Here is a 26174-nt window from a genome sequence, read left to right on the forward strand (position 1 = left end):
TTTTTCATGAATAGTTCAACATTAAGTAAAAAAACTTACCTGGCCTATCTGCAAATGAATTTCCTTTATAGCATTTGACAAGGATCCTATAATTTCCTTTATGTGAATGAGATGAGTTTCTTCAATATCTTGAAATTTCTGGGTAATATATACAAAGTTATAGATTTATAACATATACAGGTACATACATATATATTCTGGAATCAAAAGAGCTTTCAGAAATCATCTTTCCCAGCACTTTGGGAGGCCGAGGCAGGTGGGTCACTTGAGGTCAGAAGTTCAAGACCAGCCTGGCCAACATGGTGAAACCCTGTCTCTACTAAAAATACAAAAATTAGCCAGGCATGGTGGCAGATGCCTGTAATCCCAGCAATTTGGGAGGCTGAGGCAGGAGAATCGCTTGAACCTGGGAGGCAGAGGTTCCAGTGAGCCGAGATCACGCCATTGCACTGGAACCTGGGCGAAAGAGCGAGACTCCGTCTCCAAAAAAAAAAGAAATCAACTCAATATAATCAAATTTTCCAAGTTACCATTGTTACACAATGTTTAACAAAGCCTCAAGACAAACAGGTCTAGCAGGTAAACTGAAATATGGCACTGCAAAAAGTTAACTTTTTGTTATGTCATTTCTTAGGTAAATACAAACTTATCTAGAATTTGGAGCTTTTTTTTTTTTTTTTTTGAGATGGAGTCTCACTCTGTCACCCAGGCTGCAGTGCAGTGGCACCATCTTGGCTCACTGGAAGCTCCGCCTCCCAGGTTCACACCATTCTCCTGCCTCAGCTACCCGAGTAGCTTAGACTACAGGTGCCCACCACCATGCCCGGCTAATTTTTTGTATTTTTAGTAGAGACGGGTTTCACCATGTTAGCCAGGAAAGTCTTGATCTCCTGACCTCATGATCCACCTGCCTCAGCCTCCCAAAGTGCTGGGATACAGGCATGAGCCACCAGGCCTGGCCGAATTGGGAGCCATTACACATTAAAATCTATAATCGTGATCAGAAAATTAGGAGACCCAGAAGAGAATAATGTTACAAAAAAAAAAAACCAGAGTTTTAAAAACTAAAAACCAATTAGTTGGCAAAGTAAAAACTACAGTTTACTTTCAAAGACTTTATAATCTAGCCCATAGATTTTCAAAATGTCTTTCTAATCCTTGAAATAATAATATACACCACGCACGGTAGCTCACACCTATAATCCCAGCACTATGGGAGGCCGAGGTGGGCAGATCACAAGGTCAGGAGTTTGAGACCAGCCTGACCAACATGGTGAAACACCGTCTCTACTCAAAATACAAAAAATTAGCCAGGCGTGGTGGCACGTGCCTGTAGTCCCAGCTACTTGGGTGGCTGAGGCAGGAGAATCGCTTGAACCTGGGAGGCAGAGGTTGCAGTGAGCTGAGATCACGCCATTGCACTCCAGCCTGGGCGACAGAGTAAGACTCCATCTCAAAAAAAAAAAAAAAAAGAAAAAAAGAAAAGGAAAGAAAAAAGAAAAAATAATATACAATCCCCAAAAGAGATGGCTGTGATCAAAGAAATCTGGGAAAGCCTATATACTCTATTTCAGCGGTTCTCAACCGAAGGTGAGGATGCGTTACATCACCTGGAGAACCTTTTCAAACTTCAAAACAAATAAATCCTCCAGTACTGCCTGGGGAATGGGGGTTGAAAGAAGTGAGAATGTTGTTTGGAAAAAATTTCCAAGTTACTCTGATATCCCCAGAAAGAAAACCGCTGCTTGCCTTGCCTTCACAATAAATATATCAAAAGCTCTGAGAGGCCAGGCACCTCTCAGAGCTTTACAGTGGCTCACACCTGTAATCCCAGAACTTTGGGAGGCTGAGGCCAGCCGATCATGAGATGAGGAGTTCAAGACCAGCCTGGCCAACATGGTGAAACCCCGTCTCTACTAAAAATACAAAAATTAGCCAGGCATGGTGGCGCATGCCTGTAATCCCAGCTACTAAAGAGGCTCAGGCAGAGAATAGCTTGAACCCAGGAGAATTGCTTAAACCTGAGAGGTGGAGATTGCAGTGAGCCGAGATCGCGCCTCTGCACTCCAGCCTGGGTGACAGAGTGAGACTCCGTCTTGGAGAAAAAAAAGAAGCTCTGAGAAATACTAAAATAATGACACGTTTCACTTTGCTTAACCTGGCATTTTCTAAATTTCTTTGACCTCACAACACTTTTGTTTTTCTTCTTCCCTGAACATCTATTAATATCTCACAGAACAATAATAGTCCTCAAAACAGGCTTTGGGAAATGCTGAGCTACCCATTTTCAAACAAAATACATTTGTCATTTCTGTTGTGCAAACCTGGTTATCCATTTTTTGCCAAATTAAATCAGTTCTAAGGAATGGGCCTAAGCCTTAGTATTTTTCTCTGGTTAGTTTACCAAATTAAATTCCCTGACCCTATATTTAATGTCTAAATTTCTTCTGTCACTTTGGTGACCAGAAATCACCAAATGATATCTAATGTGTAAATGGCAAGAACCTCTAAAAAAAAAAAAAAAATCCAGAATGGTGAAATTACAGTTTCGGCAGTATTGCAACAGCCCAAAAACTTAAATCAATTTGATTTATGAGGAATGGCAGACTTAAAATGGAATGCTTGTCATTGATTAATTTTGACCAAGTCAATGAGAATACAGTACCAGTATTTCGAGATCCTGAATTACTCTCAAGAACTGAGGATCAAGAACGGAGGAACATTTAGTAGAAGGATGGCCCTTAGCTTAAATTTCAGCAATTTAATGAACAAGGTATTTTCTCAGACAGGTAGCCATTAATTTCATTTGAATGACCCTTAATTCCGAGGAAACTGTCTTCATTCCCTTTTGAAAAAGCTACACTCAACAAGGCAGATCTTTATTTATTTAGAAATATCTTAAAATATGAATCCACAGAGAAATTCAAGGCATGATTCAGATGCAATTTTGAAACTGTGGGGTTTTGGGGGTAGGGGCACACTGCTGACTATCACAATTCCTCAAAATTAGTGACTACTAAACTCAGAGTAATTCAGCAATGGGAAATGGATACAGTCTCAAGTGCTTGAGTATACATAAACGAACTTTCTTGAACAAATTAGATAGGCACTTTACTCCCTGCAACTTCAAATTCACTGTGTTCACATGTATTGTTACATTAATTTTTTTTTTTTTTTGAGACGGAGTCTCGCTCTGTCGCCAGGCTGGAGTGCAGTGGCGCGATCTCGGCTCACTGCAACCTCTGCCTCATGGGTTCAAGCGATTCTCCTGCCTCAGGCTCCTGAGTAGCTGGGACTACAGGCATGTGCCACCACGCCCAACTAATTTTTGTATTTTTAGTAGACAGGGCTTCACCACGTTGGCCAGTATGGTCTCAATCTCTTGACCTCGTGATCCGCCTGCCGCGGCCTCCCAAAGCGCTGGGATTACAGGCGTGAGCCACCGAATCCAGTCTGTTACATTAATTTTTAAAAGTATACTCATGAGCCACATAATGACATTTCTGTCAACAACTAATGCCATATATGACAGTGGTACCAAAAGATTATAATAGATATGAAAACTTTCTATTGCCTAGTGACATCATAGCTGCCATAACGTAGTGCAACACATTACTCACGTTTCTGGTGATGCTGATATAAACAAACCTACTGTGCTGCCTGTCACATAAAAGTATTGCACAGCACATAATATACAGCACATAATACACAGCACATAATACTAGATAATAAATATACAGCACATAATACACAGCACATAATACTTGGTAAATGTATTTACCAAACTACACTTCTTATTATTAGAGTGTAATCCTTCTACTTATTAGAACAAACAATAACTGTAAAACAGCCTCCAGCAGGTCCTTCAGGAGGTATTCTAGAAGGCTTTGTTACCATAGGTGATACTTTTTTTTTTTTTTTCTCAGATGGAGTCTCGCTCTGTCACCCAGGCTGGAGTGCAGTGGCGCAATCTCAGCTCACTGCAACCACCACCTCTCAGGTTCAAGTGATTTCATGCCTGAGCCTCCCATGCAGCTAGGATTACAGGCACGTACCACCACGCCCAGCTAATTTTTGTATTTTTATTAAAGATGAAGTTTCACCATGTTGGCGAGGCTGGTCTCGAACTCCTGACCTCAAGTGATCTGCCCACCTTGCCCTCCCAAAATGCTGGGATTACAAGTGTGAGCCACCAAGCCCAGCCAGAGATGACAGCTCTATGCATGCTACTGCCCCTGAAGACCTTCCAGTAGTACAAGAGTGGAGATGAAAGAGCAATCCTAATGATACTAAGCCTATGTAGGCACATGTTTACTGTGTGCGTTTGTGTCTTAGTTTTTAGGAAAAAGATTTAAAAAGTTAAAAAAAAATTAAAATTTTAAAACAAAAAAAGCTGATCGAGTAAGGATATAAAGAAAATACTATTGTACAACTGTACAATGTGTTTCTATTTTAAGATGTCATCACAAAAGAGTCAAAATGTTTAAAAATTTTTTTAAGTTTCTAAAGAAGTTACAGTAAGCTAAGGTTAATTTATTATTGAAGGAAGAAAACTATTTTTAATAAAATTTAATGTAACCTAAATCTACAGTGCTTATAAAGTCTACAGTAGTGTACAGTAATGTCCTAGGCCTTCACATTTACTCACTACTCATTCACTAACTCAACCAGAGCAACTTCCAGTCCTGCAATCTCCATTCAACATAAGTGTTCTATTCAGATGCAGCATTTTTAATCTTTTATACTGTATTTTTACTGTATCTTTTCTATGTTTAAATACACAAATACCATTTTGTTATAATTGCCTATAGTATTCAGTACAGTAACAGGCTGTACAGGTTTGTAGCTTAGGAGCAACAGACCAAACCATATAGCCAGGTCTGTAGCAGTCTACACTATCTAGGTATGTGTAAGTAAGTACATTCTCTCTTTTTTTTTTTTTTTTTTTTTTTTTGAGACAAGAGTCTCACTCTGTCGCCCAGGCTGGAGTGCAGTGGCACAATCTCGGCTCACCACAACCTCTGCTTCCCATTTCAAGCAATTCTGGTGCCTTAGCCTCCCAAGTAACTGGGATTATAGGCGTGCACCACCACGCCTGGCTAATTTTTGTATTTTTAGTAGAGACGGGGTTTCAACATATTAGCAAGTCTAGTCTTGAATGCCTGACCTCAGGTGATCTGCCCACCTCAGCCTCCAAAAGTGCTGGGATTACAGGCATGAGCCACCATGCCTGGCCATGCATAAGTACATTCTATGATGTTCACACAATGACAAAATTGCCTAACGACATTTCTTAAAGTGTATCCCTGTTGTTAAGCGACACATGGCTACACTATCTTGTCAGCCACTAAAGATACATAAAAGTACTCTAATCCTAATAATCTTTAACCTGAGGGTACCGCTTAACAAATCTCAATTTCCATAAACTAGCCATCTCATTGCTTTAAAGTAAACAAAATCTCCATATTCTGTTTCAAGTGTCTCATTAATTAATAGTGGTAAAAGCATGAGCATAAAAAGTCACAATTTCAATCATTTTTATTCTAAACCTAAATTTTAAAAACTTAAATCACAGATACTCTAAATTCTAACCTCTTTCACCCTAGAGACTCAATGATCTTCTCCCACTGGTAAATATAGGTCCTACCACCCAAATTTGATTCTCACTATACTGTCAGGTTCTTTCTTTCCCACTGAGATTGGTCAACCCAGGTGGCCTGGAAAAACAGTTAAGTGGAGAAGTAAAAGGTTTACTTTCCCTTCTAAAATAACCCAAATTAAAGTCTATTCTCTATGAAGAAACAATAATTAACCTATTCTGCAGCTGTAGAGTATGACAGAAAGAGAGGGAGAGACAGAAACAGAGATCTCTAAGACCTTGAGAAAGAACAAATACACATTAGTAAGGTATGCCATCATCTTTGTTTAAACGCAGCATGGTCACACATTTAGTCAAATAAATTAATGTTCCCATCTTAAAAAGGGCAGAATGGGCTGGCATGGTGCCTGTAATCCCAGCCAGCATTTTGGGAGGCCGAGTTGGACAGATCGCTTGAGCCCAGGAGTTCGAGACCACCCTGGGCAACATGGTGAAACCCTGTCTCTACTAAAAATACAAAAATTAGCCAGACATGATGGTGCACACCTGCAGTCCCAGTTACTCAGGAGGCTGAGGTGGGAAGGTCACTAGCCTGGGAGGCAAAAAGGTTGCAGTAAGCCAAGATCGTGCCATTGCACTCGAGCCTGGTTGACAGAGTGAGACCCTGTCTAAAAAAACAACAAAAAACAAACAAAAAAACCAGAAAGGCGGGATGAACAATTAAAATGCCATTTTGAAAAAAAATGTAATGGGGAAGCAGAACGTGAAAAGGAAATGGAAAGATGTGCTGAACATTCTTTTTTATAAAGTAACATCAACAAACAAAAAACTCTGACTATAGCAAATTCTATTTATTCCAATTTTAAAAATTAACGAAACAGCAAATGTTTAGCTGATAGAGACTAATCATTTAATGTGAAATTAACATATCAACAATAACTGCCTTATAAATGTGTGCTCCTAATGATTTAAAAGACAAAACAGCACTTGCTGAAGTCTGCAATGACCTCAGTTGCTACAGAAATTGCAACTTTCTATCTCACTAGACTTGAAGCCTTATTTAAGACAACTACCTAAACCCTTCCTTCTTGAAGCTTCTTTTTCCAGCTACCACGACATTACACTTCCAGTTTTCTTCTTGCTTCTTTGGCTTCCTCTATTAAAATCTCAATAATGAGTCTCTCAGAGCTTGGCCCTGAGGCCCTTTCTTCCCCACACTCTAAAAGTGATGTCATCATGGCTTTGTGTACTGACAACACCCTATTTTATATGGTCTGATAATCCTTATTCAAAATTTTTGGGATCAGGCGAGTTTTGGAATTCTTTTTCTTCCCTTATTTTTTAAATAAAGATATATAGTATTATTTAGAATGCCATATACCTCATTCATAATACTACCAGCAGGATCTGTAGTGGCATCTGTTTATCAAACACATTAATATTTCTAAAGGAAAATATACGCAGGATAAAGACTATAGATAGCCTCATATCAGTTCAAGTCAAGTTTTGTTGTCAAATAAATCACAGAAAAAAAAACAACTTGGTTTTCAGAGCTCTTCAGATTCAGAATTGTGGATAAGGAACTGTGGACATTATGTCCAGCCCAGATTACTTGGCTCCTCCAAAACTGCCCTCCTGATGTCACCAATTACGTATCTCATAGGCATCTTAAAATTAACATGTTCAAAATTGAACATCTGATCCCTTCCTTCCATCAAACTAACAGTTCTTCATCTAATCTTCCACATTCATCTCTCTCCACACAGATTTAACAAGCTAAAACCTGGAAGGGATCCTGATCTTCCACAGAATTCCTCAACCCATCCTATCCCTGCCATCTCCAATGCATTCACTTCTCTCCTTCTCCAAGACCACTACGCTGGCCCTCATCCTTCTTACCTGACTACTATACTGACTTCCAAACTGGACTCGTGATTCTCCTTTAGACATACTCTAATCAATTCTTCACAAAACTGCCAGAATTATCTTTAAATGTAGATCAGATCATGTCACATCCCTGCCTAAAACCCTTAGGCGGCTTCTAGCTGCTCTTAGAAGAAAACCTAAATTCTTTTGCCATCAAAAGTAATGGCAAAAACTGCAATTACTTTTGCACCAACCTAATGTAGCCTAGTCCTTGTGTATCAATTCAACCTCATTTCTCACTACCATTTTCCCTTACTGAGGTTTAGTAAGCATTTTTTACTTTCCAGAATGTAAGTTCTTTTATGCCCTTTGGGCCTTCATACTCATGATCCCCAAAGCCTGTAACACTATTGCCCTATTAATTTCTTACTCATTCTTCAAGTCCCAGTTTTAAACATCACTTACCTTAAAAGGCCTTTCCTGACTCCCTAATCCAAATTAAGTCACTCCTATTATTCTATCTCATGGAAGCCTATTATTTTCCTTTGCAATACTTATAATAATTTATAACCTTATATTTAAGCATGTATTTAATGTCTGCCTCCCTCCTCTATACTATAAACACCATCTCAAGCACGGAGATATTTGTCTTATTTACAGATGTACTGTATACACACCAGCATCTAACAGGGTCTATGCCATTGTAGGTAAAGATGGATACGCACATATATGCACACAAATATGCAAGACTTTGCTTTCTAAGATATGAGCTGTTCACTACTTCAAATGGGAAGACATAATGAAGACATAGAGTCCAAAAATTCATATTCACAAAGTCCTTCTTTCATATTAACTGAGTGCCTACTATGATCTGGGAACTATTCTAAAAGCTGAGGATATAGCAGTAAACAAAACAAATCCATCCTTGCTCTCATAAACTTAAATTTTAGTGGAGAAAAACAGACAAAAAATATATGTAAAAGAACTCATGTGCTTCACTGTTTCTGGCCCCTTAGACATAACTAAGAACATTCCAAAAAGGAGTTCATCCACCAGCCTCAGGACTACAGTGAAGACGATGTAAAACAGCTGCAGCCAACCCATAATGAACATGCAGCATTAAAAGTAATAAACCCTTGATATTGTAAGCCACTGAGATTTCTGGGGCCTTGTGTCACCTCAGCATACTTACTCTGACCTGACTGATACAGGAATAAAATTCTTGGTATGTAAGATCACGATAGGTGCTAAGCAGGAAAATAAAACAAGGAAAAGGACAAGAAGCAGGGGCAGCGGAGAGTGGAAATGTTAGGTATGATTCCTAAAAGGCAGCCACCTTAAACGAGGCCTTTAATTAAGGTTCTGAGAACATTACACCAAATATAATTTATCCCAAGCTAATGGAAGGCAGACATTTGCGTCTGTCTTCCCTCACTAATACGTAAGTTCTTTGAGACCAGGGATTTTTTGGGTTGTTAATTATTGACTGCCGTAGCTTCACTACTAAGTCACTTCCAGTTTTCTTATGAATGCTTCTTAAGCACTGTCTTCATCATGTACCATTGCCCTCAGTTTCCCCAATTACCTTTAAACAGGCTCTTCTGATCTACCTGTATAATTCCTTATGACCATTATAATTATTGCATCTTGGTCCTCAATCTCCAAAACAAGACATGTATTTTTAAAACAGCATCATTAAAACATTGAGATTGTGCATTTTAAAACTTCTAACACTAAAATATTATATGAGAGAAAAATTAATCAATATACACAAATATAAATGCCCTGTTTTCAATGTGAAGCCTTAAAATACCAACCTGAGCTGTTTCTGTCATTTTCTGTTCAAAATCAGTTTTTGCTAATGCATATTTTTCCACATAGAGTTTATAGGTATCTGTAGCTTTCTTAGATTTAACAGCTGCCTGTAATAAAATAAAAAAAAAACTTTTAACTCTGCATTGACCTTTTTTCTTTCCTAATGTAAGTTAATATGAATAACAAATTAAAATACATTTTAAGAGTTCAATATGACATATAACTAACTTTGATACCTGTTGTGAGGCCCTCTTTAGTCTTTTTTTATTGTTGTTGTTACAGTCAGCCAAGAAGTCAGGAATTAAACACTGATTCTCTTTCCTATTTGTTGGAACGTGCTTTGAAAAGTTAAAATACTCTCATTTTAAATCCAAGACTTAAGATTGCATAATTACATTATAATGCTACAGTGTTACTAAGATATGTTAACACATTGTCGGAGAGAAACTTCCAGACGATATACAAAAATGTCACAATACCACCAGAATGTGCTTGACACTCCTTTTTGCAGCTGTGAATTTTCCTCCATCACAGCATACATGCATTTCATTCAATGTCTGATTAAATACTATAAACCGATCTCGAAAGTTGTGAAGACTGGTTTCCTTGATGTTTCTCAGCTTCCATTATGCTCCAGGAAATACAGAAACTTGTTTTTAATCTTTGCCTATTTTTTCAAGACTTAAAAAACAAAACTGCTACCATAATAGTATAGTTCTGGTTTTATAAAAGTTACTTATTTAATTAAAAAAACATATTAAGCAGTACTATACAACCTATACATAAACAGAAATTGGAATAAAGTAACACAGCCACAGAAGTTAAGGTAAATTATAAGAAGATAGGCATTTGAGAAAGGAAAAGATTATGTGTAGTTTGTAGGTTGAAGCAGATACACGGCTATCAAGAAGCTCGATATTCTCAAAGGCCTGATCAACTTGGATACAGGAAGATGGAGTGATGTGGTTGGACTAAATAAGAGTTTAAAGGAGATCAGAGAAAGACAAGCTATAGGATTTCAAGATATAAAAATCCCCATTTTCTTGACGAGGTAACAGATGGGTCTGGTATGAGTGAGAAACAGTAGGGTAGGGTTGGGAGCTTAAGAACAAAAAAAGTTTCAAACCATAATTGTGGAGGATGCAAGAGGTCATGACTAGATGAATAAAAGTATTGCTAAGTGCCACTGAGGTCCAAGGAAAGCTGTAAAATACTTAATTTGTTGAAAGCCGATCAGTACTAATATGTAATTATCTTTAGCCATGATCAGGAATCTAAAAACAAAATACTACAAAGAGAAAACTGGGTTTACCCTGGGGTTTGGGTTTGGTAAGAGGTACATATAGTCCTACTCCCTAAACGAGCAACTTTGTACTCTCTCTAAAATATAACTGTTTATACTATATTAAGTATATATGTTATGTACTTTCCTACCTTCTTAAAGAATATAGGATGCCACTTTACCATGAAACATAAACAAAGCTGATTTTGGAGCCAGAAGAAATTCGACTGAAATTCTGGCTCTACCATTTACACTACTGCCCCTTTATCCATGGGGAATACATTCTAAGATCCCAGTGGATGTCTGAAGCCATGGATGGTACAGACTCTATATTATATACTATGTTTTTTCCTATACATACATAACTATGATAAAGTTTAATTTATAAATTAGGCACAGTAAGAGATTAACAACAACTAATAATAAAATATAACAATTATAACAACATACTGTAATAACATCATATGTGAATACGGTCTCTCTCTCTCTAAATATTCTACTGTACTGGACAGTAGGTAACTAAAACCAAGGAAAGTGAAATCTCAGCACTGTACTACCCATCTGACCTTGTCTTAGAAATTTATACAGTTCTCTCATTACTAAAAAGGGAGTATCACCTTTTAAAAAAAAAAAAAAAAGCTGTGGTAGTAATGAAATGTAGTTATATAAAATGCTTGGAATAGGGTCTGGCATACAGTTAAATTTAAAAATAAATAGTGCCTGCTTTTATTATGGTTTCTAACAAGAAATGTCATCAAGAAAATACATCATCATATTTTGCTGTAAAATAAAGATATATCCGAGTTACTGAGTTGTACTGAGCTGTCTATCCCTGGCGAAAGTGACTAAAACCTGTAACAATTTTCTAGTTTGCTCCTATAGATTTTTTTTGTTTTACTCTTTTCCCAGTTCCACACAGCTGACATTATTTTATACCAGTTACTGTACTGGAATCCTCTAATATCCTGCCCCTGTTCAAATACATAACAGCTAAATGAAATGGATAGAGTTTACCGACTACCTTCGCAAGAAACCCAGATAACCAAGTTTGCTAGAATTTATTTTAAAAACAATTATAATGGCATGCTTAATCTGAGTTTCCTTTTGGATTTTTTTTTATGCAAATAAATTTTAGTTTGTTCTTCTAATACGTGTATTTTCAGTGAATATAAAAGCAATCGAACAACCTACAGTCCTTCAGAGTGATTTTTTTTTTTTTTTTTTTTTTTTTTTGAAATAGAGTCTCACTCTGTGGCCCAGGCTGGACTGCAATGGTGCAATCTTGGCTCACTGCAACCTCCGCCTCCCGGATTCAAGCGCTTCTCCTGCCTCAGTCTCCCAAGTAGCTGGAATTACAGGTGCAAGCCACCACGCCCAGCTGATTTTTGTATTTTTAGTAGAGATGGGGTCTCACTCACCATGTTGGCCAAGTTGATCTCGAACTCCTGAACTCAAATGATCCACACGCCTAGGCCTCCCAAAGTGCTGGGATTACAAGCATGAGCCACTGCACTGGGCCTTCAGAGTGATTTTTAATGACACAGCCTAGCAAAATGATGTAATCCTACTGAAAGCCCCTTCTTTACTTATTCCTAATACCTCATCCTGATACCTACTTTTTTCTTTTTCTCTGCTGCTCATTAAATTATTGCTTAATAATTTATATGCCAGCTATTGATAAAGACAAGTTGTGATCATTCCTAATAGAGATATTTACAAGTCAAAAGGAGACCCATAAAACTGGAAAATTCCAAAAATACCTAATTATAATGACCGTGCATACATTTTTACAAGTAATTTACTGGGTGGGCATGGTGGCACATGCCTATAATCCCAGCACTTTAGGAAGCCAAGGCAGGAGCAATCACTTGAGGCTAGGAGTTCAAGACCAGACTGGACAACAAAGTGAGACCTTGTCTCTACCAAAATTTTTAAAAAATAAAATACAATAAAAATTTTTAAAAAATAAGCCAGGTGCAGCGGCTCATGCCTGTAATCCCAGCTCTTAGGGAGGCAGAGGCGGAGAATAGTTTGAGCCCAGGAGTTCGAGACCTGCCTGGGCAATATAGCGAGACCCCATTCTCCAAAAATAAAATAAATTATCCAGGCACAGTGGCACACACCTGTGGTCCCAGCTACTCAAGAAGCTGAGGTGGAATCACTTGAGCCCAAGAGTTCAAGGCTGCAGTGAGCTATGATAATACCACCACACTCCAGCCCAGACAACAGAGATCCTGACTCAAAAAACAAAAAAACAAATACCATAAAAATAAAACGGGAAAGATTGTGTGAAATAAATTACCTTTTTAAAAATAAATTTCTTTTAATAGCAATTTCTTTTGAGACAAACAGCAGGTTTTCTTTTTATAGATTGTGTACAAAATAAGATACCACACCTTCTCAACTTACCATTCAACCCTCTAACTTCTTGTTCTGTACTATTTAATATGTCTTGGCTCTCCAAGAAAAAGAAAGCTTCTTGAAGACAGAAACAATAACATGTATTTAGCCTTAAAAACATTCATAGTTCCCAGCGTGGTGATAGGCTAGGAACTAAACATTTATTTACTGTTGCATGCAAATTATCACTTCATAATATAATAGCAAATCAGAAAAATATTTGAATAAGTCATTTTAAAAAGTAAGCATCTATTCTAAAGCCTATAGCTAAAATAAACTCAAACTAATTTTATGATATTAATGAAGTGGAAGAATTCAAATAATATTTTGCTATGATTATTTTCCAAGTAAACATATATGCTGTGTTATGGACAATACAATGATAGTTTCTCACTAACAAGAAATTTATAACCTAATAGAAATAAAGGATGACCACATGGAGGGAACATTACTACTTATAAAAGACATGTATTTCTAAAGTATAAAGAAAGAAATTATTTTATAACACTATGCATCAAACATTATAGGCCTTTAAGAGATGGAGGGAAGATCCTGAATCATTACATCTTCCTATACTCAAGTAGTCTCTAGAATTCTAACTAATTTTGCTACTCAAATCTCTACTGAGTTAAGAGGGATAAAACCATTAAGGCTTTTACACCAGCATATTTTCATAAATTTCTTTTTTTCCTCTCATGATATTCTCACTATAAATCCTGGTCTATACATTCTGCACTTATTTGTTCACCACTTCTGGCTATAAAACTATTATCTCAAAGGTTAACGGCTGGATCTAAATCAAAATTCTAAACAAAGAAGTTTTATGAAGCATACCCTCTGATATCAGGAAACTATAAAATTTTATTTCTCTTATTTGAAAGCATGAAGAAAGAAAGAAGGTACTCGGTACTCTTTTTAAGTTCTAACTTACATTTTTTCAATCAGCTTTTTTTTTTTTTTTTTTTTTTGAGACAGGGTATCACTCTGTCACCCAGGATAGAATGTAGCCTCAAACTACTGGGCTCAAGTACTTCAGCCTCCCAAGTACCTAGGACTATAGGCACATGCCACTATGCCTGGCTAATATTTTTTTCTTTTTTTGTAGAGATGGGCTCTCACTGTGTTGCCCAGGCTGGTTTTGAACTCCTGGGCTCCTGCCTTGGCCTCCCAAAGTGCTGGGATTACCAGCATAAGCCACCACCATGCCCAGCCTAGCTCTTACTCTTGAAAGGTAAAATTGATATGCCAGAGTCAGAATCTTAAGGAAATTACAAATCAACTTTAAGAAGCATCTTTAATACAAGATGATAGGGAGAAAAAAAATGAAAGAAAAATGAAATAGAGAAGCATCTTAGAAAATGGAAAAGAGAAGCACTAACTAAGAAAGAAATTTCTTTTCTTTTCTTTTTTTTTTTTTTTTGAGACAAGATCTCGCTCTGTCATCTGGGCTGGAGTACAGTGGTGTAATCACGGCTCACTGCAGCCTCAACCTCCTGGCCTCATGCAATCCTCCTCCTGCCTCAGCCTCCTGAGTAGTTAGCACTACAGGTATGTGCCACCAGTCTTGCTGTTGTAGGCCTGGGCTGGAGTGCAATGGTGCAGTCTCACACCGACTAATTTTTTTAAAAACTTTTTGTAGAGATGGGGTCTCACTACATTGCCCAGGCTGGTCTCAAACTCCCAGCCTCAAATGATCCCTCCACCCTGGCCTCCCAAAGCACTGGGATTACAGGCATGAGCCACCATGCCCCACCAGAAACATGTATATTTTTTTAAAGCAAGAAACATCTTTCATAAGAAACAGCTACACAATACTAAATTATTGTCGAAACAACTTTCTAAATAACATATTATGCTTAGTTAGGAATGCTATAAATTCTTAAGGTAGAATTATAGAAACTGAATGGCATCATAAAAAAGTGACAACTTTTGTAGTCATTATTAAAAGGGAAGTTGGGCCAGGTGTGGTAGCTCATGCCTGTAATCCCACCACTTTGGGAAGCCAAAGCAGGAGGATGGCTTGAGACTAGGAATTTGAGACCAGCCTGTGCAACATGAGACCTTGTGTCTACAATTTTTTTTTTTTTTAATTGAGATGGTGTTTCACTCTTGTTGCCCAGACTGGAGTGCAATGGCGCAATCTTGGCTCACCACAACCTCTGCCTCCTGGGTTCAAGAGATTCTCCTGCCTCAGCCTCCCGAGTAGCTGGGATTACAGGCATGCACCACCATGCCTGGCTAATTTTGTATTTTTAGCAGAGATGGGGTTTCTCCATGTTGTTCAGGCTGGTCTCAAACTCCCAACCTCAGGTGATCCCCCCACTTTGGCCTCCTAAAGTGCTGGGATTACAGGCGTGAGCCACTGCCCCCAGCCTTTTTTTTTTTTTTTTGAGACTGAGTTTCACTCTTGTTGCCCAGGCTGGAATGCAGGGCGCGATCTTTGTTCACTGCAACCTCCACCTACCCGGCTCAAGAGATTCTCCTGCCTCAGCCTCCTGAGTAGCTGGGATTACAGGCATCCACCACCATACTCGGCTAATTTTGTATTTTAGTAGAGACCGGGTTTTACTACGTTTGGCCAGGCTGGTCTCAAACTCCTGACATCAGGTAATCCACCTGCCTCGGCCTCTCAAAGTGCTGGGATTACAGGCATGAGCCACCGTGCCTGGCCTACAAATTTTTTTTTTTTTAATTGGCTGTGCATGGTGGCACACGCCTGTAGTCCCAGCTACTCTGGAAGCTGAGGTGGAAGGATTGCTTAAGTCTGGGAGTTCAAGGTTACAGTGAGGCGTGATTGTGCCACTGCACTCCAGCCTGGAAAACAGAGGGAGACCCTGTCTTGAAAAATTAATTCACTAGTTAATTAATTCACTAATTAATTAAAATAAAAGGGAAGTTGGAGCATTTGTTCTTAAGAGGAAACTGTGCTTTAAAAGTAATAGCTACATTTCTTCTCATAAGCAAAAGAGTGGCTTTAATACATTACCTATGATAATAAAACAAATCTAAGTTTTATTCATTTCCTTAGCATTATAAACTTATTAATATACTACTAAAAACATTTTAAGTGCCTATGACTTTTATAGTACAATCCATGAAGCCAGTATATACATATAAAATAAGTACTTAGTCAATAGTCCACAAACATGAGTACCTACTAAGTGGTGTTTTATAAAAATGAAGGCTTGTGGCCGGGTGTGGTAGCTCACACCTGTGATCCCAGACTTTGGAAGGCTGAGACCAGCGTTATTACCTGAGGTCAGGAGTTCCAGATCAGGCTGGCCAACAAGGTGAAATCCCATCTCTACTAAAAATACAAAAATTAGCTGGGCGTGGTGACGCATGCCTGTAATCCCAGGTACTTGGGAGGCTGAGGCAAGAGAATCGCTTGAATCCAGGAGGCAGAGATTGCAGTGAGCCAAGATCATGCCACTGCACTCCAGCCTGGGTAACAGAGCGAGACTCCATCTTAAAAATAAAAATAATAAAAAAAAAAAAAGGCCTGTGAATGAGTGAATGAGATGATAACCAAATTATGTTATAACAGCTATAGTATTTCTGTTTTTAAGTCACAAAAAAATTATTCAAAGATCTATGACTTTAAAAAAAAAATCTACATTGTTGTTAATAAAAACCTTATGATAGGCCAAAATAACTGACGTGGATTAAAATATATTACAAATCAGAGAACCCACTAACAATATCTAATATCACAAGCAGAGATGCCACCTCTGAGGAGACTAATTAGAAAAAAGCACCCCTTCCTCTGAGTAGTCCATCCCACCAAAGTCCATCCCTGTGAAGCACAGAGTGAATTTTAGCCAACTCACAACCCTTGGACACAACTACATGCTCCACTCCTGCTCAATATTTTAATAAAAAAGAAATCATGAGCCGGGCCTGATCATTCACACCTGTGATCCCAGCTATTCGAGAGGCTGAGGCAGTGAGGTGATCGCCTGTGCCCAGCAGTTCCAGGCTGCAGTGAGCTATGATCATACCACCACCGCACTCCAGCCTGGGTGACACAGTGAGACCTCATCTCTAGACCAAAAAAAAAAAAAAAAAAAATCCTTTAATTGCATCTAAATCATTACATTAAACTTGTTTTGGTTTATATGAAAAGACTCAGAATCATTTATTTATGTGTAGTCTCTAGTCACCATATATTTTTTGAGTGTCATGGCACACTAGGTACTATGGTAAGCCCACTAGGGTTCACAAAAAACAAGATAACAGTATTTAACCCAGCAGTACTTTAACCCTCTGGATAGTTTTAACTAATTTAGATCATAAACATTTGCATTAATGATATGAAACCCATACCAATTCACTGTTGGGCATGAACGTTATAGTATCTACCAAGAGTAAACTGCTCCTGTGACTTACATTTTTTTTTCTTTTTTGAGACGGAGTCTCGCTCTGTTGCCCGGGCTGGAGTGCAGTGGCTCGATCTCGACTCGCTGCAAGCTCCGCCTCCCAGGTTCACGCCATTCTCCTGCCTCAGCCTCCCCAGTAGCTGGGACTACAGGCGCCCGCCACCACGCCTGGCTAATTTGTTGTATTTTTAGTAGAGACAGGGTTTCACCGTGTTAGCCAGGATGGTCTCGATCTCGTGACCTCGTGATCCACCCGCCTCAGCCTCCCAAAGTGCTGGGATTATAGGTGTGAGCCACCACGAACGGCCACATTTTTTAAAGTCATTATTATATTTTGAATATGGTCAGCTCCTGTCCCATTCCCCTTACTTTCTCATCACAAGTAATTTCCATCATGTGCTTATTGTTTACTGTCCCCATACATGTCCCTAATACTTTACTTGTATATAAATAGCATTTTTTTTTCAGTTTTGTACAAGAGTTTAGAAAAAAAAATCAAATCACAACAAAGATGACTTGGCTTCTCTTTGAGCCTCCTGGATCACTGTACATCTGTAACTCTGGCCAGTCCTGCCTCTCCACCACAAACACTGTTTTAGTTCTCCTAGGCCTCCGCCTGTCTCCCAGCCTGAACTCGATTCACACATGGAGTGTGAACACGAAGTTAGAGTGAGGCTGCTTCAGGGCCCCAGGCCCATGCGTCCATCCAGACTCCAAGTGGAGTGTAGGGCTTCCAGTGCAGAGAGGGGTTGGAGGGGCAGACCCTGCCCAGGCAGTCCTCACATTGGACAGGGCATCAAACGGCATCCCAAGGGCTCGCCCTCCCTTTTCTCTCAACCCCAACTCAGGTGAAGGGGGAGCAGCTGTCACCAGAGGCTATACTGGTGAAGGTTGTGGCTCAGCACAGAACCAACATCAGCGGTGAACCCGAGGGCATCCAGCATCGGGAGCAGGTTGAGAAGGGTTGTGTCATTGGGGTCACTAAACCAGGATTTGATGGTGATGGCCTTGTCTGGATGGCTCCTGTAAACCCCTGGGGAGTTATCCAGGATCACAATGCTGGAGAGGTCACTGTGGACCACAGAGAGGTCCTTGATGTAGGTGCCCAACTCCAAAGTGCAGTGCTGTCCGTAGTATCTCCTCCTAAGAATGCTTCTGCTATTGTCCAGTTTATCTGCCACAGCAGAGCCATAGATCTCCATGCTTGCTATAAACACCACCAGCTCCCACCACTGGCTCACCACTTCCAAGAAGAAATCCATATGGGGCCTCTAATGTACAAAGAAACGGACAGGATGTTTGTCTATTACCACCTTGAGGATGAAGTCAGGAGGCGTTCCAGGCCAGACTGTGAGCCTCAGGACCCCATCACGGTGGGAGTGAATAAGTGTCTCATCCGGATCCAGCACCAGGATCTTCCTCTTCACCTAGCTGATTCCAGGACTAGAAGATAAGGGGAGGATATCATATTGAACAGTTTGGTGCTGAATTACCGTGCAGATCTGCCACCGCAAAAGAGTGGAGAAACTCCAGAGCTTGGCGGCGAAGGCCACGAACGTGCGCAGCCCCAGCAGACACCGCGTCCGCATCAAATTCCTGATGACCCCGGCACTGCTGGCCCCGCCGGCCCCGGGGGGCCCCCGTGGCACAGCTCCGCCAGCCCCCCGTTGCCGGGAGGGGGAACGGCAGCCCTGAGTGGCAGGAGAGGCTGCAGAGAGGGGGATGGAGCAAGCGGCTCAGAAAGTCACCCCTGGCAAGGTTTTGGAAAGCCCAGCGGAACGGGGAGCTGGCGGACAGGCGTGGGCAGCCTGCGGGGGCCCACATGGGCTGGGAGTGGCGCCAACGGCTTTGGGGAAGTTGGGGGCTGAGACACGTCGGGCTAGGATTGGGTCCTCCGAGACCAGGAGAGAAGGGGAAAGACAATTGGGGGAGGGGACAGTGGGGAAGGGAGCAAGGATGAAGGGGGAAGGGAGGGGGGAAAGCAGAGGGTCAATAGCTTTTTTCTTTTTTTACACAGAATTAAAGGTTATATAAAAGGCATCAAATTCTACACATCCTTTTGAAACTTTTTCTTGCTCAATATTATGCTTTTTACATTTACTCACGTTAATACATGTCATTCTTTTTTAATGTGAATCCATCACCTAGCTTCAAGACTCAATCTATTCTTTCTCCTTTTCTTTGCAAGAGTAATATTTATTTAAACTACTGTATTGTGTCCCATTATATGAAACACATAACAGGATTTTTTTTTTTTTTGAGACGGAGTTTCCCTCTTGTTGCCCAGGCTGGAGTGCAGTGGTACGATCTTGGCCCACTACAACCTCCGCCTCCTGGGTTCAAGTGATTCTCCTGCCTTAGCCTCCTGAGTAGCTGGGATTACAAGCGCCCGCCACCACGCCTGGCTAATTTTTGTCTTTTTAGCAGAGAAGGGGTTTGGCCATGTTGGCCAGGCTAGTCTTTAATTCCTGACCTCAGGTGATCCACCCACCTTGGCCTCCCAAAGTGCTGGGATTACAAGTGTGAGCCACCATGCCTGGCCAACAGGATTTTTTTTTTTCAATTTGACAATTGATCTATGATTAGAGGAGCTGCTATGGTTTGAATGCTTGTGAAACTTAATCCCCAATGTGGCAGTATTGAGAGGTGGAGCCTTTAATAGATGATTCAGTCATGAAGGCTCTGCCCTCATAAATAGATTAATCTATTAATGTATTAATCGGTTCATGAATCAATGGATTATCATGGAAATAGGACTGACAGCTTTATAAGGAGCAAAGAGAGACCTAAACAGCCCCCTCATATGAGGTCCTGCATCTTCTGAGAATTCAGCAGACTCCCCACAAGCAAGAAGGCTCTCACTAGATGTGGCCCCTCAATGTTGGACGTCCTTCTCATCTTCCATAACTGTAAAAAATAAATTCCTTTCTTTATAAATTACCCAGTTTCAAGCCAGGCATGGGGGCTCACACCCAGCACTTTGGGAGGCCAAGGCGGGCAGATCACCTGAGGTCAGGAGTTCAAGACCAGCCTGGCCAACATGGTGAAACCCCATCTCTGCTAAAAACACAAAAATTAGCCAGGCGAGGTGGCACACGACTGTAATCCCAACTATTCGGGAGGCTGAGTCACCAGAATTGCTTGAACTCAGGAGGCGGAGGTTGCAGTGAGCTGAGATGCCGCTACTGCACCCTAGCCTGGGTGACAGAGTGAGACTCTGTCTCAAAAAAAAAAAAAAATAGGCCAGGCGCGGTGGCTCAAGCCTGTAATCCCAGCACTTTGGGAGGCCGAGGCGGGCGGATCACGAGGTCAGGAGATCGAGACCATCCTGGCTAACACAGTGAAACCCCATCTCTACTAAAAATACAAAAAATTAGCCGGACGTGTTGGCGGGCGCCTGTAGTCCCAGCTACTCGGGAGGCTGAGGCAGGAGAATGGCATGAACCCGGGAGGCGGAGCTTGCAGTGAGCCGAGATCGCGCCACTGCACTCCCGCCTGGGAGACAGAGCAAGACTCCGTCTCAAAAAAAAAAAAAAAAAAAAAAACAACAAAATTACCCAGTTTCAGGTATTCTGTCATAAGCAACAGAAAACAAACCACACCAGGAGTCTAATACATTTATATGTATTATGATTATTTCTTTCAAATTATTTTCAGTTTTCTGTTTACTGACAAAGCATTTCCTTTTTTTAACTTTTATTTTAGGTTCAGGGGAACATGTGAAGGTTTCTTATATAGGTAAACTGTGTGTCACGGGGGTGTGGTGCACAGCTTATGCGTCATCCAGGTAATAAGCACGGTAACTGATAGGTATTTTTTCTGATCCTCTCCTTCTTCCCTTCTTCCCACCCTCTCCCCTCCAGTAGGCCCCAGTGTCTGTTGTTCCTCTCTTTCTACGTGTTCTCGTTGTTTAGTTCCCACTTATAAATGAGAATATGCAATATTTGGTTTTCTGTTCCTGCATTAGTTTGCTAAGAATAATAGGCTCCAACTCCATCCATGTTCCCACAAAAGATACAATCTCATTCTTTTTTATGGCTGCATAGTATTCCACAGTGAATATGTACCACATTTTCTTTATCAAATGTCACTGATGGGCATTTAGATATTGTGAATAGTGCTGCAATTAATATTCACATGCACATGTCTTTATGGTACAACGATTTATAGTCCTTTGGGGATATATCCAGTACTGGGACTGCTGGGGTGAATGGTAGTTCTGTTTTTAGCTCTTTGAAGAATCGCCACACACTGCTTTCCACAATGGCTGAATTAATTTACACTCCCACCAACAGTGTATAAGCATTCCCTTTTCTCCACAACCTTGTCAGCATCTGTTATTTGACTTTTTAATAATAGTCATTCTGACTAGTGTGAGATGGTATCTCATTGTGGTTTTGATTTGCATTTCTCTGATCATCACTGATGTTGAGCTTTTTTTCATATGCTTGTTGGCTGCATGTATGTCTTCTTTTGAGAAGTGTCTGTTCATTTCCTTTGCCCACTTTTTAATAGGATTGTTTTTCTCTTTTAAATTTGTTTAAGTTCCTTATAGATGCTGGATATTAGACCTTTGTCAGATGCACAGTTTGCAAACATTTTCTCCCATTCTACAGGTTGTCTATTTACTCTTTTGATAGTTTCTTTTGCTGTGCAGAAACCATTACGTTTAATTAGATGCTATTTGTTAATTTTTGTTTTTGATGCAATTGCTTTTGGTGTCTTTGTCATGAAATCTTTGCCCGTTCCTATGTCCAGAATGGTATTGCCTCAGTTGTCTTCCAGAGTTTTTATAGTTTTGGGTTTTACATTTAAGTATTTAATCCATCTGGAGATGATTTTTGTATATGGTGTAAAAAAGGGGTCCAGTTTCAATTTTCTGCATATGGCTAGCCAGTTATCCCAGACCCATTTATTGAATAGGGAATCCTTTCCCCATTGCTTGTTTTTGTCAGTTGACAGACCATTTCTTTAAAGTGCTCCATTATTATCTTCAGATTTTCTTCCAAGCACTTGATCTTACCAAAAGGTATCACTAAAAGATTTTCAGAAAATAATCAAAGCCATTACTTCCTCAAATGGTCCTTAAATGGTCTGTTAACTGAAATATCAAAGCATTGTAGCTGTCCAATCATGCAACGAAGTTTACACAGGCAATTCAACTACACCATAAAAGCTACCTTACCAACCATGACTATACAATACCATCAATTGAAAATGCATTCTGATTTCATATGAGGAAAAAAAAAATCTCCATTTTCTTTTTCTCTGGGGTCTAGGTCTGAATTTATTTAACCTGCTTAATACCTATAATGTACTTTCAATATGAGGGCTCTTGAATTTCTTCAATTCTGAAACATTTTGAGCTGTTAACTCTTCAAATATTACTTGTCCTTCCATCTCCTCCATTTTTTTCCTTCTGAAATTAGTATTGGAGCAATGTTGGTAACGTTTGCCTCTCCTACTATGTTCTGGGTAAGGTCCCTCCATACTATCTTCAAAACTCATTCTTTGACTATATCAAGTCTAAAGTTTCTTTCCTCTACTGCTTTTTAAAAAGTTCAATAACCATATTTTTCATTTTCAAGTTTTCAATTAGCTGTTTTTTCTATCTAGATCTTGTTTCATTACGTTTAATTTCTTAATCTTCTTTAATGTAAGTTTATGTTTATTTGAACATCCTCAAGACACATCGTTTTTGCTCGTTTTTTAGAAATTTAAATTTCATCTGGAGTAAATTCTTATTCCAATTATTGAATTTATTGGTTGTTCTAGTATTAGATTTCTTAGGTGTGCTCTACAATTTTGGTTGTTTGCTCATTCAGAATACGAGTTTTTTTTTTGGATTTTTGCCCTCTTTTCTCTTCTTCTCTCTCTCCCTTCATCAGTACTGCTGAACATTCATAGAATAAAACATAAATGGTACCTCCTAGAATTGTGTTATGCTTTATACTTTATGCTCACCCGTCCCCAGGCAGTTTTCAGGTTATCTCCTGCCACCCCTCCAAGGCCCCAATTTCATTTCAGTCTTACGAAAGTAATTTTTAATTACTTCCCTGCAAGAACATTGTAGATATGGCCAAAATAGTCATGAAATGATTCCTTGGCTTGATTTCAAGTCAGGATTGTGTCTCTGTATCTGTGTCCCTAAATCCCCAACTTCCAATAAGGCTTTAGTTCTTGTCAGCAACCCAAAAGCCTTCTTTTCTCCCTATCTATAGTTTCAGGCAATGAGCCAGGCTCCTTGTACCTCATCCCAAGAGGGGAGCTTTTAGTCCCTTTTGCCATGTAAGAGCCAAATTCCACTGCCTACTTTAGGACTTTTGAGTTCAACAGCTTGCATAATCAATCTCTACGTGCCATTTTGGATTTCTGTTCTATTCTGGTCCACAGAGATAAAATATTATTCTTTTTGGACCCTGTTATTTTGTTTTCCCTTTTTATATTTTATTCATAATTGCTATGTCTGAAGCAGAGGGTGTTTTCAAACCATGAATTTATTGTGTCTCATTTTCGCCCCTCTCAATTTTTATTATACAAACCCAATTTTTATTTATTATATAAACACAATATATTGCTCCAAATTCATTTTTTTCATCTGTGACACAGTCCCCAGAAGGTCCTGAGATTATGTGCCTTATTGCTCCAAATTCTAAATCACCTATTTTCATTTTTCCACATTCTCTTCTAGTTTTTTGCCCATGCATAGTCATATATCATATTTCATTGGTTAGTTGTTTAAAATATTTTCGACCTCAGGTATATAGAAATGGATTAATTACATTATCACAAGTCTTGTAACAGCCCCTCTTATTTAATTATATGATATTAATTTCTGAGTTGATTTGGTTATTCAGACTTGTAACAGAAGACTTTCTATCACCATCTATTGTTAAAAATTAACTCTTATCAAACTTCAATGTAAAATTAGTATTCCGTTTAATATGCTTCATCAAAAATAAAGTGTGCATTTAAACATGTAAAAGTATATAAATACACAGCCCTTTTATAGTCATAATCATACTATTGGTACAATTTGGCTTTCTTTTTTTACTGGATATTTCAAACATTTTACAAAGCTTTCAAAATTATCGCTCCACATGGCTCATTCTTAAGTGAGATATACCATATCAAATAAGTAAATGGTTAAACTGTTTTGAAAGGAGAAAAGCTACCTTCCATTAAAACATAAATGGAAGATAAGGTTGTGGTTTACCACAATGCTACATAAATGTGCTCAAAGTCAGCAATAAATCACCACAACACATATTTAAAGCTTATGTGCAAGTACCTATATCTTTCTAAATATACCAAAATCTTGTTTCAAAACAATTTTACCTCATGGTTAAATTTTACACAAAGTAATTACCTCAATTATGTTACCACAAAAATATCCTGAAAATGTGTCACTGACATTTAAAAAATCTTTGTTTTTTGGTTGGGTGTGGTGGCTCATGCCTGTAATCCCAGCACTTGGGGAGGCCAAGGCAGGCGGATCACCTGAGGTCAGGAGTTCGAGACCAACCTGACCAACATGGCAAAACCCCATCTCTACTAAAAATACAAAATTAGCTGGATGTGGTGTCATGAGCCTGTAATCCCAGCTACTTGGGAGGCTGAGGCAGGAGAATCACTTCAACCCAGGAGGCAGAGGCTGCAGTGAGCCAAGATCACGCCACTGCACTCCAGCCTGGGCACAAGAGCAAAACTCCGTCTCAAATCAATCATTGTTTTTTAGTGCTTGCTAACCTATTTATCACAGACAATATACTTTACAAATCTCCTGTGTTTTACTTGGGTAAATCACTAGGACTGTAAGGCACAGTGTCTTCATCTTTAAAATGAGATAATTTTGAGTTTGATCTAAATATTAAATGCAATTTTGTATGTCAAGGTGCTTTGAAACCACAGATATGTAATTTTTATTATGATTACCTTTTCTATTTCTCTTTGTGTAGCTCCTTCCTTTTTCAAACGCTCCTGTTCTACACACTTGGCATTGTAATTTTCCTTGGATTTCTGGAGGGCCTGAGTTATGCTCTGAATGGTTTGGACAGCTTCCAGAGTTCCTGCAACTTCTTCTTTAGTCTGTTTAGTAAGAAATGATTCATCAAAACGACTGAACTATAAAAACTCAATATCTGACCAATCAATTCTTTAACAGGAAAAAAACTGATACCTTTTTATGAGATTTTACTTGTTCTTCTCCATACTTCTGAACTTCCTTTATTAATTCTTGTAATTTTCTAACAAGATCCAAGTGACAATTTGCTAATTTCTCTGTAGATGTTTTGAATACATCCCATACTGGTGCAAATGTTCTAAGAAAATAAAAAATATGGGAATAACTTACTAAAAGTAAAAAAGAAAATTAAGGTTCTAACAGGGAAACAATGGAAACAATAGTGGTATATACGGCAACTTTATTTAGGCAAAAGATGAAATTAAAATAATGAATAAAATGGTTGACAGGCTGATCTTGAATTTTTTTATCATTGGTTATTTAAAATATTTTTGGACCTCAGGAATATAGAAATGGGTTAATTACATTATCACGTCTTAACCCTCTTAATTATATTAATTTCTGAGTTGATTTAGTTATTTATACTTGTATCAGAAGCCTATCACTGTCTATTGTTAAAAATTAACTGTTATCAAACTTCAATTTAAAACAAGTATTCCATTTAAAATGTTTCATCAAAAACAAAGTTTCAGTGAATTTAAACACACAAAAGTCCAATTTTTAGATAATTATTCTTTCCATAATTGTTATGGCAATGAGCACATCTCATTTTAAATGTATTCTTTTCATTATTTTCATTTTTCAAGGAAC

The 26174-nt window shown here is 39.0% G+C and overlaps 2 protein-coding genes and 1 long non-coding RNA gene across 5 annotated transcripts in view; 1 reads left to right on the top strand and 2 right to left on the bottom strand.

Annotated features, from left to right (window-relative positions):
- The window catches only part of FCHO2 (FCH and mu domain containing endocytic adaptor 2), a 130795-nt gene that overhangs the window by 75168 nt on the left and 29453 nt on the right, over positions 1-26174 (bottom strand). For all 3 annotated transcript variants that reach the window (XM_055254473.2, XM_055254472.2, XM_063623171.1), the window contains 4 exons: positions 25521-25662; positions 25277-25429; positions 9283-9387; positions 40-138 (listed from right to left, as the gene is read on the bottom strand). In XM_055254473.2, the coding sequence (XP_055110448.1) occupies positions 40-138; positions 9283-9387; positions 25277-25429; positions 25521-25662 (499 nt within the window). The remainder of the gene's footprint in view (positions 1-39; positions 139-9282; positions 9388-25276; positions 25430-25520; positions 25663-26174) is intronic.
- Positions 17810-18980, bottom strand: LOC129468652 (CTD nuclear envelope phosphatase 1-like). The gene has a single exon (XM_055254478.2). The coding sequence runs from the start codon at positions 18601-18603 to the stop codon at positions 18208-18210; it is 396 nt and encodes a 131-aa protein (XP_055110453.1). The 5' UTR covers positions 18604-18980; the 3' UTR covers positions 17810-18207.
- Positions 20945-25807, top strand: LOC134733520 (uncharacterized). The gene is made up of 2 exons (XR_010117080.1): positions 20945-21128; positions 25300-25807. It is a non-coding gene; the product is annotated as an uncharacterized lncRNA (long non-coding RNA).

Source organism: Symphalangus syndactylus, chromosome 18 (assembly GCF_028878055.3).
Source record: "Symphalangus syndactylus isolate Jambi chromosome 18, NHGRI_mSymSyn1-v2.1_pri, whole genome shotgun sequence".
Lineage (NCBI taxonomy): Eukaryota > Metazoa > Chordata > Mammalia > Primates > Hylobatidae > Symphalangus > Symphalangus syndactylus.

Bases quoted from the DNA above. Each gene is read 5' to 3' on its own strand.
- LOC129468652 (XM_055254478.2), bottom strand. From the start codon at position 18,603: ATGGATTTCTTCTTGGAAGTGGTGAGCCAGTGGTGGGAGCTGGTGGTG.